The following is a 16,551-nucleotide window of genomic DNA, read 5'->3' as shown; positions in this document are numbered from 1 at the left end:
CTGAGGTCCCTCAACCCAAGGTCATGATGGGAAAGTGTCACCTCGGGGTGTCTCATCCCCAGCACCCAACTGGGATCCTGTGCCTTTCTGGGTGTCCCCCCCCATGCTTGGGTGCCCCCCAGCACCCATGGGTGCCCGCCAGACCATTGGGTGCCCCCCAAGAACCTCCTGAGGTCCCTCAATCCAAGGTTGTGATGGGAAAGTGTCACCTTGGGGTGTCCCATCCCCAGCACCCACTGGGACCCTTTTGGGTGCCCCCCACCCTTGGGTGCCCCCCAGCACCCATGGGTGCCCCCAGACCATTGGGTGCCCCCCAAGAACCTCCTGAGGTCCCTCAATCCAAGGTTGTGATGGGAAAGTGTCACCTTGGGGTGTCCCATCCCCAGCACCCACTGGGACCCTTTTGGGTGCCCCCCACCCTTGGGTGCCCCCCAGCACCCATGGGTGCCCCCCAAGACCTCCTGAGGTCCCTCAACCCAATGTCGTGATGGGAAAGTGTCACCTTGGGGTGTCCCACCCTCAGCACCCAACTGGGGGGACCCCTTTGGGTGCCCCCCACCCTTGGGTGCCCCCCAGCACCCATGGGTGCCCCCGTGTCCCCCCAGGACCTGTTCTACGAGGAAGAGGAGCTGCCCAAGGGGAAGAAGCCACGGCGGAAGCCGATGGGACCCACACGGGTGACGGGGGTGCTGGGCGGGGGGGGTCAGGGTGCTGGGGGCACCCATGGGTGCCACTGACCCCCCCTCCCCCCCCACAGCAGCCCAACATCAAGCAGAAGTTCGTGGCGCTGCTGAGGAGGTTCAGAGTGTCGGAGGAGGTAGGAGCACCCATGGGTGCTGGGGGGCACCCATGGGTGCTGGGGTGATACTGGGTGGGAGCACCCATGGGTGCTGGGATTGGCATAGGAGATGAGAGCACCCATGGGTGCTGGGGTGATACTGGGGTGGGGGCACCCATGGGTGACATGGAGGTAGGAGCACCCATGGGTGCTGGGGTGACACAGGAGATGGGAGCACCTATGGGTGCTGGGGGTGACAGTGGGGTAGGAGCACCCATGGGTGCTGGGGTGACCAGGTGGCACAGGGTGACCCATGGGGTGACAGGGGGTGAGGTGACAGGGGAGGTGACAGGGTGACCCATGGGGTGACAGGAGGTGACAGTGTGACCCATGGGGTGACAGTGTGACCCATGGGGGTGACAATGGGAGGTGACCGGGGTGTCCATGGGGGTGTCAGTGTGTCCCATGGGGGTGACAGTGTCACCCATGGGGGTGATGGGGGTGACAGTGTGACCCATGGAGGTGACAGTGTGACCCATGGGGTGACAGTGTGACCCATGGGGGTGACAGGAGGTGACAGTGTGACCCATGGAGGTGACAGTGTGACCCATGGGGGTGACAGGAGGTGACAGTGTGACCCATGGAGGTGACAGTGTGACCCATGGGGGTGACAGGAGGTGACAGTGTGACCCATGGGGGTGGTGGGGGTGACAGTGTGACCCATGGGGTGACAGGAGGTGACAGTGTGACCCATGGGGTGACAGGGGGTGACAGGGTGACCCATGGGGGTGACAGGGGAGGTGACCGGGGTGTCTCATGGGGGTGACAGTGTGACCCATGGGGTGACAGGAGGTGACAGTGTCACCCATGGGGGTGACAGAGGAGGTGACCGGGGTGTCCATGGGGGTGTCAGTGTGTCCCATGGGGGTGACAGTGTCACCCATGGGGGTGATGGGGGTGACAGTGTGACCCATGGAGGTGACAGTGTGACCCATGGGGTGACAGGAGGTGACAGTGTGACCCATGGGGTGACAGTGTGACCCATGGGGTGACAGGAGGTGACAGTGTGACCCATGGAGGTGACAGTGTGACCCATGGGGTGACAGGAGGTGACAGTGTGACCCATGGGGGTGACAAGGGGAGGTGACCGGGGTGTCCCATGGGGTGACAGTGTGACCCATGGGGGTGTCAGGGTGACCGATGGGGTGACAGGAGGTAACAGTGTGTCCCGTGGGGGTGTCAGTGTGACCCATGGGGGTGACGGGGGGTGACACAGGGGGTGCCACTGGTGTCCCCGTCGCAGGGGGGGGTTCGAGCACGTGTCCCCCGCCCGCATGCGCGAGGTGGCCGAGGACCTGGACGAGCTGTACGACACCCTGGAGATCTTCAACCCCAGTGACAGCGGGACATGGAGGACACGGACAGCGTCATCAGCACCCCCAAACCACGGCTGCGGTGAGTGACATGGGACACCATGGGGACACCATGGGGACACCCCAAAACCACAGCTGCGGTGAGTGATGGGGACATGGGGACACCATGGGGACACCATGGGGACACCATGGGGACACCCCAAAACCACGGCTGCGGTGAGTGACATGGGACACCATGGGGACACCATGGGGACACCATGGGGACATGGAGGACACGGACAGCGTCATCAGCACCCCCAAACCACGGCTGCGGTGAGTGACATGGGACACCATGGGGACACCATGGGGACACCATGGGGACACCATGGGGACATGGGGACACGGACAGCGTCATCAGCACCCCCAAACCACGGCTGCGGTGAGTGACATGGGACACCATGGGGACACCCCAAAACCACGGCTGCAGTGAGTGACATGGGACACCATGGGGACACCATGGGGACACCCCAAAACCACGGCTGTGGTGAGTGACATGGGACACCATGGGGACACCATGAGGACATGGGGACACGGACAGCATCATCAGCACCCCAAAACCACGGCTGCGGTGAGTCTGGGGACATGGGGACACCATGGGGACACCATGGGGACACCATGGGGATATGGGGACACGGACAGCGTCATCAGCACCCCAAAACCACGGCTGCGGTGAGTCTGGGGACACCATGGGGACATGGGGACACCATGGGGACACCATGGGGACATGGGGACACGGACAGCGTCATCAGCACCCCAAAACCACGGCTGCGGTGAGTGATGAGGACATGGGGACACCATGGGGACACCCCAAAACCACGGCTGCAGTGAGTGATGGGGACATGGGGACACCATGGGGACACCATGGGGACACCCCAAAACCACGGCTGCAGTGAGTGATGGGGACATGGGGACACCATGGGGACACCATGGGGACACCCCAAAACCACGGCTGCGGTGAGTGATGGGGACATGGGGACACCATGGGGACACCATGGGGACATGGAGGACACGGACAGCGTCATCAGCACCCCCAAACCACGGCTGCGGTGAGTGACATGGGACACCATGGGGACACCATGGGGACACAGACAGCGTCATCAGCACCCCAAAACCACGGCTGCGGTGAGTGACATGGGACACCATGGGGACACCATGGGGACACCATGGGGACATGGGGACACGGACAGCGTCATCAGCACCCCAAAACCACGGCTGCGGTGAGTATGGGGACATGGGGACACCATGGGGACACCATGGGGACACCCCAAAACCACGGCTGCGGTGAGTCTGGGGACACCATGGGGACACCATGGGGACATGGGGACACAGTGGGGACACCATGGGGACATGGACAGCGTCATCAGCACCCCAAAACCACGACTGCGGTGAGTCTGAGGACATGGGGACACCATGGGGACACCCCAAAACCACGGCTGCGGTGAGTCTGGGGACATGGGGACACCATTGTCCCCCATTGTCCCCCAATGTCCCCATTGTGCCCCTGTCTCCCCTATTGCCCCCCAGTGTCCCCAGTGTCCCCATTGCCCCCCAGTGTCCCCAATGTCCCCAATGTCCCCATTGTCCCCACAGCCCGTTCTTCGAGGGTCTCTCCCAGTCCAGCTCCCAGACCGAGATCAGCAGCCCCCCCCCGGTCAGTGGCACTTGGGGGGCACTGGGGGGGCACTGGGGGGGGCTTGGGGGGGCACTGGGAGCACTGGGGGGGGCACTGGGGACACTATGTGGGGGGCACTGGGAGCACTGGGGGGATTGGGGGACACTGGGGGGGCACTGGAAGCACTGGGGGGGGCACTGGGGGGGGTTGGGGGGTCACTGGGATGGTTTGGGGGCTGCACTGGGAGCACTGGGGGGGTTTGGGGATCACTGGGATGGATTGGGGGGGCACTGGGAGCACTGAGGGGGTTGGGGGGTCACTGGGAGGGTTTGGGGGGGCACTGGGAGCACTGGGGGGTTTGGGGGGACACTGGGGGGATTTTGGGGGGCCCATGGTTCCCACCCCCCCTTATTCCTGCAGGCGGAACCTGGGACCAAGTTGGGGCGCAAACCCCCCGATGAGGGGGGGGCGGAGCCCGACGCGACGGTGAGGGACCCCAAAACCCCCCATGACCCCCCCATCACCCCCACATCACCCCCAAAACCCCCCAGGACCCCCCAAAACCACCCAGGACCCCCAAACCGCCCCTGAGCCCCCAGGAACCCCCAAAACCCCTGAAGCCCCCACACCCCCCTAAACACCCCTGGGACCCCCCCAAACCACCCCCCATCCCCCCCACTTTCAGGGTGTCCCCCCTTTTTTTTTTAGGGGACCCAATTTTATGTCCCCTCCCCAGGACACTCGGGGGGACCCCGACCCCCCCCAACCTGAGCCTGGGGGGGTCCCCGAAAAGCTCCGGACCCCCCTAAAAGGCAGCAAGGGGGGGGCGGAGGTGACGTCACCCAGGTGAGGGCACCCATGGGTGGGGGGGGGCAGGGGGGGATTTGGGGTGCCCGGGGGGGTTATTGGGGTTCGGGGGGGTTATTGGGGTCCCGGAGGGGGTTATTGGGGTTCAGGGGTTATTGGGGTCCCTGGGGGGTTTTGGGGGTCATTGGGGTTCCTGGGGGGCGTTATTGGGGTCCCTGGGGGGGTTATGGGGGTTCAGGGTTTATTGGGGTCCCTGGGTGGGTTATTGGGGTTCAGGGGGTCATTGGGGTCCCTGGGGGGAGTTATTGGGGTTCGGGGGGTTATTGGGGTCCCTGGGGGGGGTTATTGAGGTACCTGCGAGGGGTTATTGGGGTCTCTGGGGGGTTATTGGGGTTCAGGGGTTATTGGGGTCCCTGGGGGGGTTATTGGGGTTCATGGGTTATTGGGGTTCCTGGGGGGGGGTTATTGGGGTCCCTGGGGGGTTATGGGGGCTCGGGGGGTCATTGGGGTCCCGGTGTCCCCGCAGGGGGGGGACACGTTGGGGGACCCCCCTGCGGGAGCGACCGCTGGGCCGGGGGGTCCCCGGGGGGGTCCCTGGGGGGGTCCCCAGTGTCCCCAACCCTGGGGACAGGAACAACAGCTCGGACAGCGAGAGGTCACCGGAGCTGGGCCCGGGGGGACAGGTGACAATGGGGACAATGGGGACAATGGGGGACATGGGGGGGGCAGGTGACAATGGGGGACATGGGGGGACATGGGGGGACGGGTGACAATGGGGACATGGGGGGACAGGTGACAATGGGGGACATGGGGACAGTGGGGGACGTGGGGGGGACAGGTGACAATGGGGGACATGAGGGGACATAGGGGGACAGGTGACAATGGGGACAATGGGGGACATGGCGGGGACAGGTGACAATGGGGACATGGGGACATGGGGGGACGGGTGACAATGGGGACACGGGTACATGGGGGGACAGGTGACAATGGGGGGACAGGGACATGGGGACATGGGGGGACATGGGGGAACGGGTGACAATGGGGGACATGGGGGGACAGGGGACAATGGGGACATGGGGAGACATGGGGGGACAGGTGACAATGGGGGACATGGGGGGACATTGGGGCCATGGGGGGACATGGGGGACATGGGGGGACATGGGGACAATGGGGGGACATGGGGGGACATGGAGGGACATGGGGACATTGGGGGGACATGGAGGGGACAGGTGATAATGGGGGACACGGGGACATGGGGAGACAGGTGACAATGGGGGACATGGGGGGTCATGGGGGGGCAGGTGACAATGGAGGACATGGGGGGTCATGGGGGGGCAGGTGACAATGGGGGACATGGGGGGTCATGGGGGGGCAGGTGACAATGGGGGACATGGGGACATTGGGGATGTGGGGGGGACAGGTGATACGGGGGGGACTTTGGGGCTTGGGGACACTGGGGACATGGGGACATGGGGGGGGGATGGGGACACGCCCCCTCACCCATGGGTGCTCCCCCTCCCCCCCCATAGGCGCCGCCCCCCCGCCGGGCGCTGTGGGATCAATTGGGCCCCGCCCTGGGCCCCGAATCCGGGGGGGTCCCCGAGCGCCTCCTGCTGGTCAGCACCTGCCACTGGCGGGGCCAGGTGAGGGCACCCATGGGTGGGGGGCACCCATGGTGGGGGGGCACCCATGGTGGGGGGGCACCCATGGTGGGGGGACCCATGGGTGGAGGGGGCACCCATGGGTGGGGGGGCACCTATGGGTGGGGGAACCCATGGGCGGGGGGGAATCCATGGTGGGGGGGACCCATGGGTGGGGGGGCACCCATGGAGGGGGGGGCACCCATGGGTGGGGGGGACACATGGGGGGGGGGACCCATGGGGGGAAGGCACCTATTGGGGGGGGGACACCCATGGGTGGGGGGTGGGGGGGCATGGGGTGAAGGGATGGGGGGGGTCGGGGGTGTCAGTGGGTGCTGGGGGGGGGGGTGGGGTGTCTGATATGTCTCCCCCGGTGGGTGTTGGGGGGGGTTGAGGGGATCAGTGGGTGCTGGGGGGGGTCAGTGGGTGTCAGTGGGTGCTGGGGGGGTCATGGGGGGTCAGTGGGTGCTGGGGGGCTCAGGGGGGTCAGGGGGGGTCGGGGTCTCTGACGTGCCCCCCCACCCCCCAGTGGGTGCTGGGGGGGGATCTCGAGTCAGTGGGTGCCTGGGGGGCTCAGGGGGGGTCGGGGGGGTCGGGGTCTCTCATGTGCCCCCCCGCAGTGGGTGCTGGGGGGTCAGCGGGTGCTGGGGGGTCAGTGGGTGTCAGTGGGTGCTGGGGGGTCTCGGGGGGGGTCAGGGGGTCTCAGGTGGGGTCTCTGACGTGCCCCCCCCCGCAGTGGGTGCTGGAGAGTCAGTGGGTGTCAGTGGGTGCTGGGGGGTCTCAGGAGGGGTCAGTGGGTGCTGGGGGGGGTCAGGGGGTCTCAGAGGGGGTCTCTGATGTGCCCCCCCCCGCAGTGGGTGCTGGGGGTCAGTGGGGGTCAGTGGGTGCTGGGGGCATCAGGGTGTCTCAGGGGGGGTCTCTGACGTGCCCCCCCCCCCCCCGCAGTGGGTGCTGGGGGGTCAGTGGGTGTCAGTGGGTGCTGGGGGTCTCGGGGGGGGTCAGGGTGTCTCGGGGGGGTCTCTGACGTGCCCCCCCCCCGCAGTGGGTGCTGGGGGGTCAGTGGGTGCTGGGGGTCTCAGGGGGGGTCTCTGACGTGCCCCCCCCCGCAGTGGGTGCTGTCGCAGCTGCGGGCGCAGGGTCACCCCGCGGTGGGTGCTGGGGGGTCGGAGCTCCCGGCTGTTCTGGGCGCCCTCCTGACCCGCATCCAGCGCATGTGAGTGGCGCCTGTTGTCACCCGGTGTGTCACCCGCTGTCACCCGGTGTCACCCAGTGTGACCCAGTGTCACCCCATGTCACCCATTGTTACCCAGTGTCACCAACTCTTACCTATTGTCACCCAGTGTGTCACCCAGTGTCACCCGCTGTTACCTGTTGTCACCCGGTGTGTCACCCACTGTCACCCAGTGTCACCCAGTGTGACCCGATGTCACCCAGTGTCACCCCATGTCACCCATTGTTACCCAGTGTCAACAGCTGTTACCTATTGTCACCCAGTGTGTCACCCGCTGTTACCTGTTGTCACCCGGTGTGTCACCCGATGTCACCCAGTATCACCAACTGTTACCTATTGTCACCCAGTGTGTCACCCAGTGTCACCCAATGTCACCCAGTATCACCAACTGTTACCTATTGTCACCCAGTGTGTCACCCAGTGTCACCCAATGTCACCCAGTGTCACCAACTGTTACCTATTGTCACCCAGTGTGTCACCCAGTGTCACCTTATTGACACCCAGTGTCACCCACTGTCACCTATTGACACCCGCTGTCACCCAGTGTGTCACCCAGTGTGACACCCGCTGTCACCTGTTGTCACCCACTGTCACCTATTGTCACCCAGTGTGTCACCCACTGTCACTTGCTGTCACCTATTGTCACCCGTTGTCACCCATTGTCACCCAGTGTGTCACCCGCTGTCACCTGCTGTCACCTATTGTCACCTGTTGTCACCCATTGTCAGTCACCCAGTGTGTCACCTATTGTCACACGCTGTCACCTATTGTCACCCAGCGTGTCACCCAGCGTGTCACCCACTGTCACCCAACGTGTCACCTATTGTCACCCGCTGTCACCCAGTGTGTCACCCGGTGTCACCTTGTGTCACCCATTGTCACCCACTGTCACCCAGTGTCACCCAATGTCACCTATTGTCACCCCATATCACCCACCCCATACCTCCCAATGGGTGCTCCCCCTCCCCCCCCCAGAGCACCCACCCCCCCCCCCCAGAGCACCCACCTCCCTGTGCACCCATGGGTGCCCTGAGCGGGGGGGCATCCTGCCCCCCCCCACCCATGGGTGCCCGGGGGGGGCTGTGAGCGCCGTGTCCCCCCAGGTGTCCGTGTCCCCCGCCCGCGGTGACGCTGGTGGCCCTGGGGGGGGCGCCCTGGCTCAGCACCCTCCTGCGCAGCCTCGTCCGCACGCTCAGCACCCGCAGCCCCGACATGGGGGGGCCCCCGGGACCCCTGCGCCTGCTGCCCGTGGCGCTGGGTGAGCACCCATGGGTGCTGCTGCACCCATTGCACCCATAGATCACACACAGCACCCATAGATCACACACAGCACCCACAGCACCCATAGATCATGTATGATATGGGGGGACCCCTGCGCCTGCTGCCCGTGGTGCTGGGTGAGCACCCATGGGTGCTGCTGCACCCATAGATCACATACAGCACCCATAGATCACCCATAGATCATATACAGCACCCATAGATCACCCACAGCACCTATAGCACCCACAGCACCTATAACACCCATAGGGCACTCAGAATGCACCCACAGCACCCATAGATCACCTATAGCCCCCGTAGAGCACCCATAGAGCACCTGTAGCCCCCATAGGACACCCATAGGTCATCCACAGCACCAGTAGCACCCATAGGGCACCTATAGCCCCCATAGAGCACCCATAGGGCACCTGTAGCACCCATAGGGCACCTGTAGCACCCAGAGGGCACCTATAGCAGCTATAGGGCACTTACAGCACCCACAGCAACTTTAGCACCCATAGGGCACCTATAGCCCCCATAGAGCACCCACAGCACCTGTAGCACCCATAGGGCACCTATAGCCCCTCCAGCACCTCTAACACCCATAGGGCACCTCTAGCACCCATGGGACACTGAGGGGGGGCAGGTGGGTCCCCGTGTCACCCAATGTCACCCAATGTCACCCAATGTCCCCCATGTCCCCAGGTCCCCACCCATTGGGTCCCCATTTGGCCGCCCTGGACCCCCGTTACGGCGCCGCCTTCCTGGACCCCCCATGGCGGGAGCTCTTTGGGCGCAGCGAGGCCCCCCCCACCGGTATGGGTGCCCCCCACCCATGGGTGCCCCCCCCAGCACCCATGGGTGCCCCTGGGGTTGTCACATGGGGGGGATATCAGGGTGGGGGGGCTGGGAGGGAGGGGACAGTCATGGGAGCACCCAAGGGTGGGGGGCAAATGTGCAGCGTGGGGGGGTCTGGGGGCACCCATGGGTGCTGGGGGGGGCACCCATCCCACTGCTATTGTCACCAAAGGAGGGGAATCCTTTGATATGGGGGATGCCCTGGTTTTGGGGGGTCCAGGGGGAACCCATGGGTGGGGTGGGGGGGGGTCTTTGGGAGCACCCATGGGTGGGGGTGCACCCATAGGTGCTATTGGCCACCATGGGTGGGGGTGTCACCCATCTCCTTGCCATTGTCACCCAAGGAATGGGGGACACCCTGGGGTGGGTCTGGGGGGCACCCTGTGTTTGGGGGCACCCATGGGTGGGGGGCACCCATGGGTGCTGTGTCTCAGAGCCGTTCGACGTGGTGGGCCGGATCCTGACGTACGCGGCGGGTGCTGGGGCCACCCACGCGCTGCCCGTGGCCGAGGCCATGCTGACCCGCGGGGACACCCGGTGCGGACGGACACGGGGACACGGGGACAGGGGGACATGGGGATGGACATGGGGACAGGGATGGGACATGGGGACAGGGACATGGGACATGGGGATGGACATGAGAACACAGGGGGACATGGGGATGGACATGGGGATAGGGAGGGGGGACATGGGGACATAGGGATGGACATGGGGACATGGGGATGGATGTGGGGACATGGGGATGGGACATGCGGACAGGGACTGGACATGGGGACATAGGGATGGACATGGGGACACAGACGAGGGGACATGGGGACAGGGACATGGGGACATGGGGATGGACATGGGACACGGGGACACAGACAGGGGGACATGGGGACAGGGAGGGGGGACAGGGGACATGGGGATGGACATGCGAACAGGGATGGGACATGGGGATGGACATGGGGACACAGACATGGGGACATGGGGATGGGACACAGGGACAGGGACGGGACATGGGGACATAGGGATGGACAGGGGGACACAGACAGGGGGACATGGGGATAGGGAGGGGGGACATGGGGACACGGGGATGGACGTGGGGACAGGGACATGGGGATGGACGTGGGGACAGGGACGGGACACAGGGACATGGGGACACAGACATGGGGACATGGGGATGGACAGGGGGACAGGGATGGGACATGGGGACAGGGACATGGGGATGGACATGGGGACAGGGATGGGGCATGGGGACAGGGACATGGGGACATGGGGACATGGGGATGGACATGGGGACAGGGGACATGGGGGTGGACATGGGGACAGGGACGGGACATGGGGACACAGACATGGGGACATAGGGATGGACATGGGGACAGGGACATGGGGACAGGGGGACACAGGATGGACATGGGGACAGGGACATGGTTATGGACATGGGGACATGGGGACAGGGATGGGGACAGGGGGACAATGGTGTGGGACACAGGGACAGGGTGACGGTGACACCGCCCCTGATGTCCCCAACGTGTCCCCAGCCCGGACGATGACTCGTACCAGAAGTTTGTCCCCTTTGTGGCGGTGAGTGACACGGGGACACCGGGTGACACGGGGCGGGGACACCGGTTGACATGGGGCGTCACCGGGTGACATGGAGGGGACACCGGGTGACGTGGGGGGGACACCGAGTGACACGGGGGGGGGTCACCGGGTGACACGGGGGGGGACACCGGGTGACACGGGAGGGACACCAGGTGACACGGGGGGGGTCACCGGGTAACATCGGGGGGGACACTGGTTGACATGGAGGGGACACCGGGTGACACAGGGGGGGGGACACCAAGTGACATGGGGGGGCACCGGGTGACATGGGGGGGGTCACCGGGTGACATCGGGGGGGACACTGGTTGACATGGGGGGTCACCAGGTGACACGGGGGGGACACTGGGTGACGTGGGGGGGACATCGAGTGACACGAGGGGGAACACCGGGTGACATCGGGGGGGACACCGGTTGACATGGGGGGTCACCGGGTGACACGGGTGGGGTCACCAGGTGACACGGGGGGGACACTGGGTGACGTGGGGGGGACATCGAGTGACACGAGGGGGAACACCGGGTGACATCGGGGGGGACACCGGTTGACATGGGGGGTCACCGGGTGACACGGGTGGGGTCACCAGGTGACACGGGGGGGACACTGGGTGACGTGGGGGGGACATCGAGTGACACGAGGGGGAACACCGGGTGACATCGGGGGGGACACCGGTTGACATGGGGGGTCACCGGGTGACACGGGTGGGGTCACCAGGTGACACGGGGGGGACACTGGGTGACGTGGGGGGGACATCGAGTGACACGAGGGGGAACACCGGGTGACATCGGGGGGGACACCGGTTGACATGGGGGGTCACCGGGTGACACGGGTGGGGTCACCAGGTGACACGGGGGGGACACTGGGTGACGTGGGGGGGACATCGAGTGACACGAGGGGGAACACCGGGTGACATCGGGGGGGACACCGGTTGACATGGGGGGTCACCGGGTGACACGGAGGGGGACACCGGGTGACAGTTGGGGGGGACAGCGGGTGACACGGGGGGGGTCACACCGGTTGACATGGGGGGTCACCGGGTGACACGGGGGGGACACCGGTTGACATGGGGGGTCACTGGGTGACACGGGAGGGAGGGTCACCGGGTGACACGGGGGGGGTCACCGGGTGACATCGGGGGGGACACCGGGTGACATGGGGGGTCACCGGGTGACACGGGAGGGACACCGGTTGACATGGGGGGTCACTGGGTGACACGGGAGGGAGGGTCACCGGGTGACACGGGGGGGGTCACCGAGTGACATCGGGGGGGACACCAGGTGACATGGGGGGTCACCGGGTGACACGGGGGGGGGGACACCGGGTGACATCGAGGGGGGTCACCGGGTGACATCGGGGAGGACACCGGTTGGCATGGGGGGTCACGGGGTGACACGGGGGGGGGGGACACCGGGGTGACACGGGAGGGACACCGGGTGACATGGGGGAGGGTACCTGGTCCCTGGGTTGTGGTGACACGAGGTGACATGGTGACATTGGCCATGGGGACACCGTCCCGGCTCAGGGGTGTCCCCAAGTGTCCCCAAGTGTCCCCTCCCGCAGGCGGTGACAGTCGGGCAGCTGGATGACGCCCCCACAGCACCCGGTAGGTGACACCGGGACGGGGGGGTCACTGTCACCCCCCCACACACACACTTTGTCCCCCTGGGTCCCTTTTGTTCCCCCCCGACATGTCCCCAATGTCCCCCAGGGTCCCATGTCCCCCGATGTCCCCACCCTTGGGGTCCCATGTCCCCCCCAATGTCCCTTGGGGTCCCATGTCTCCAATGTCCCCTGGGGTCCCATGTCCCCCCCCATGTCCCCATTGTCCCCACCCTTGGGGTCCCATGTCCCCCCAATGTCCCCAGTGTCCCTTGAGGTCCCATGTCCCCCCCTCATGTCCCCAATGTCCCCAACCTTGGGGTTCCATGTCCCCCGCAATGTCCCCAATGTCCCTTGGGGTCCCATGTCCCCACCCTTGGGGTCCCATGTCCCCCCCCATGTCCCCATTGTCCCCACCCTTGGGGTCCAATGTCCCCCCCCCATGTCCCCAATGTCCCCACCCTTGGGGTCCCATGTCCCCCCCAATGTCCCTTGGGGTCCCATGTCCCCAATGTCCCCTGGGGTCCCATGTCCCCCCCCATGTCCCCATTGTCCCCACCCTTGGGGTCCCATGTCCCCCCAATGTCCCCAATGTCCCTTGGGGTCCCATGTCCCCCCCCAATGTCCCCAATGTCCCTTGGGGTCCCATGTCCCCCCCATGTCCCCAATATCCCCAACCTTGGGGTCCCACGTCCCCCCCAATGTCCCCAATGTCCCCAACCTTGGGGTCCCATGTCCCCCATGTGTCTGTCACCCATGGGTGTCACTGACCTGCTGTCCCCCCGCCCCCTCCCCAGGTGACAATGACGAGTGTCCCCCCCCGGGGCTGCTCGTCCCGTCCCCCTCCCCCCCACCCGGGGGGGGGGTGACAGGGGGACCCCGCGAAGCCACCACCCCCCCCCGCATCCCCCTCCATGGGCGGCACCAGCACCCAGGGGTGAGGGGGCACCAATGGGTGCTGGGGGGCACCCGGAATGGGAGGGACCTGGGGGACACCCATGGGTGCTGGGGGGGAGAGGGTCAATGGGGTCAGGGGGTCACCCGGACGTCTGGGTCCCTTTGGTGGTGGCACCCATGGGTGCTGGGTGGGGGAGACAGGGGGTCACCCGGACGCCTGGGTCCTTTTGGAGGGGGCACCCATGGGTGCTGGGGAGGGTGGGAACAGGGGGTCAATCACTTGGAGGTGGCACCCATAGGTGCTAAGGGGGGTGTCAATGGGATCAGGGGGTCACCCGGACGCCTGGGTCCTTTTGAAGAGGGCACCCATGGGTGCTGGGGGAGGGGGGGTCAATGGGGTCACCCAGACCCCTGGGTCCCTTTGGAGCGGACACCCATGGGTGCTGGGGGGGGGGGGGTCAATGGGGTCACCCGGACGCCTGGGTCCCTCATTTCCCCCCGATGTGTGCGCCCCCTGCAGGTCCCCGGGGGACGCGCTGGCGCTGCAGGTGGATTACTGGGGGGGGGCACCCATGGGTGCTGCGGAGCGGCGGCGCGAGGGGGGGGAGCGGCGCGAGGGGGGGGCCAAGAGCACCCTGAGGGGCACCTTCCGCTCCCTGCACGTCACCCGCCCGCCCCCCCCCGGCGACGGCCCCGCCCCCCCCGCCCCCACCCTCACCTTGACCTTGGTGACCCGCGAGAAGAACAAGAAGGGTGAGGGGGGGGCACCCATGATGGGGGGGGAGGGAGCACCCATGGGTGGGGGGGGAATCGGGGGAGCACCTATGGGAGGGTGTATGGGGGCACCTATGGGTGGGGGGGGGTGAATGGGGGGCATCTATGGGGCTCAATGGGGGCACCCATGGGTGGGGGGTGAGTAGGGGGCATCCATGGGTGGGGGGGTGAATGGGGGCACCTATGGGGGGGATGGGGGCACCTATGGGTAGGGGTGCATGGGGGCACCTATGGGTGGGGGGATAGGGGGGCACCCATGGGTGGGGGGTGAATGGGGGGCATCTATGGGAGGGTGTATGGGGGCACCTATGGAGGGGGGATGAGTAGGGGCATCTATGGGGGGTGAATGGCGGCACCCATGGGTGGGGGGATGGAGAGGCACCTGTGGGTGGGGGAGGGTGCAAGGGGGCACCTATGGGTGGGGGGGTGAGTAGGGGGCATCTATGGGGGTGCATGGGGGCACCTATGGGTTTGGGGATGGGGGGACACCTATGGGTGGGAATGGGGACACCCATGGGTGGGGGTGCATGGGGGCACCTGTGGGTGGGGGATGGGGGGCACCCATGGGTGGAGGTTGACACCCCCTCCCCTTCCCCATCAACCCCCCATGGGTGCCCCTTGCCTTGTGTGTGTGTGTGATCCCCCCACCCATGGGTGCCCCCCACCCATGGGTGCTGTGGGGGGGGCAGTGCCCACCCTGTTCAAGCGCCCACGGGAGCCCGACACCAAGAGCCTGGTGGTGGAGGGGGTGACCCGGCTGATCTGCGCCCCCCGGCAGCCCCCCCTGCGCGGTGCGTGGGGCACCCATGGGTGGGGGGCACCCAAGGGTGGGGGCACCCATTGGGGGTCCTATGGGTGGGGGAAATGGGGGGGATGGGCAGTTAAGGGGCTCCTGGAGGTCTCATGGGTGCTGGGGTGGATGGGGTGGGGGGCACCCAAGGGTGGGGGCACCCATTGGGGGTCCTATGGGTGGGGGGAATTGGGGGCGGGGGATTAAGGGGCTCCTGTGGGTCTCATGGGTGCTGGGGTGGATGAGGGGGTGGGGTGGGGGGCACCCATGGGTGGGGGCAACCATTGGGGGTCCTATGGGTGGAGGAAATGTGGGGGGCGGGGGGTTAAGGGGCTCCTGTGGGTGCTGGGGGTCCCATGGGTGCTGTCCGTCCGTCTGTCTGCAGTGTGGGTGGTTTTGGGGTCCCATGGGTGGGTGGATGGGGTGTCAGGGGTCCCATGGGTGCTGTGTCACCCACGGGTGCTGTGTCACCCATGGGCGCTGTCCGTCCGTCTGTCCGCAGTGTGGGTGGTTTTGGGGTCCCATGGGTGCTGTGTCACCCATGGGTGCTGTCCGTCCGTCTGTCCGCAGTGTGGGTGGTTTTGGGGTCCCATGGGTGGGTGGATGGGGTGTCGGGGGTCCCATGGGTGCTGTGTCACCCACGGGCGCTGTCCGTCCGTCTGTCCGCAGTGTGGGTGGTTTTGGGGGTCCCATGGGTGCTGTGTCACCCATGGGTGCTGTCCGTCCGTCTGTCCGCAGTGTGGGTGGTTTTGGGGTCCCATGGGTGGGTGGATGGGGTGTCGGGGGTCCCATGGGTGCTGTGTCACCCACGGGCGCTGTCCGTCCGTCTGTCCGCAGTGTGGGTGGTTTTGGGGTCCCATGGGTGCTGTGGTGTCACCCACGGGCGCTGTCCGTCCGTCTGTCCGCAGTGTGGGTGGACGGGTCCCCGTGGGACGACATCAGGTTCTTCCAGCTGGCGCCCTCGTGGCCCACGCACGTCAAGCACCTGCAGGTGGCGCTTTGGGGGCCCAAGGCGCCCTGAGCCCACCCATGGGTGCCCCCCACCCGTGGGAACCCCCACCCACCCATGGGTGCCCCCTCCCCGCCTGTGGGGAAACCTCCCCCCCCCCCCAGGATGGGGGAGGGGGCACCCTCAGCTTCTGCAGCGTCGTCGTCGTGTCACCCGCCTTGTGAGCACCCATGGGTGCTGGGACACCCCCCAAGAGCACCCATGGGTGCTGGGACACCCCAGTGCCACCCCCCCACCCTCAGAGCACCCATGGGTGCTGGGACACCCCAGTGCCACCCCCAGAGCACCCATGGGTGCTGGGACAC

The 16,551-nt window shown here is 66.2% G+C and overlaps 1 protein-coding gene across 1 annotated transcript; it reads left to right on the top strand.

Annotated features, from left to right (window-relative positions):
* Positions 1-605: 605 nt before the first annotated feature.
* LOC308052435 (phosphofurin acidic cluster sorting protein 1-like) lies at positions 606-16,258 on the top strand (the record flags this gene model as incomplete). The annotated part of the gene is given in 17 exon segments (XM_080364514.1): positions 606-677; positions 758-817; positions 2,122-2,182; positions 2,185-2,233; positions 3,781-3,841; positions 4,223-4,288; positions 5,212-5,292; positions 6,139-6,252; positions 7,359-7,462; positions 8,584-8,738; positions 9,443-9,553; positions 10,030-10,132; positions 11,119-11,161; positions 12,738-12,784; positions 14,194-14,426; positions 15,137-15,238; positions 16,146-16,258. Coding segments are annotated over 17 exon segments (1,575 nt in total), but the record flags the coding sequence as incomplete, so codon positions are not given.
* Positions 16,259-16,551: the final 293 nt, after the last annotated feature.

This window comes from Nesoenas mayeri (genome assembly GCF_963082525.1).
Source record: "Nesoenas mayeri genome assembly, contig: SCAFFOLD_201, whole genome shotgun sequence".
Lineage (NCBI taxonomy): Eukaryota > Metazoa > Chordata > Aves > Columbiformes > Columbidae > Nesoenas > Nesoenas mayeri.
The sequence above is the reverse complement of the archived record's forward strand: the minus strand, read 5'-3'. Positions and strand labels throughout refer to the sequence as shown.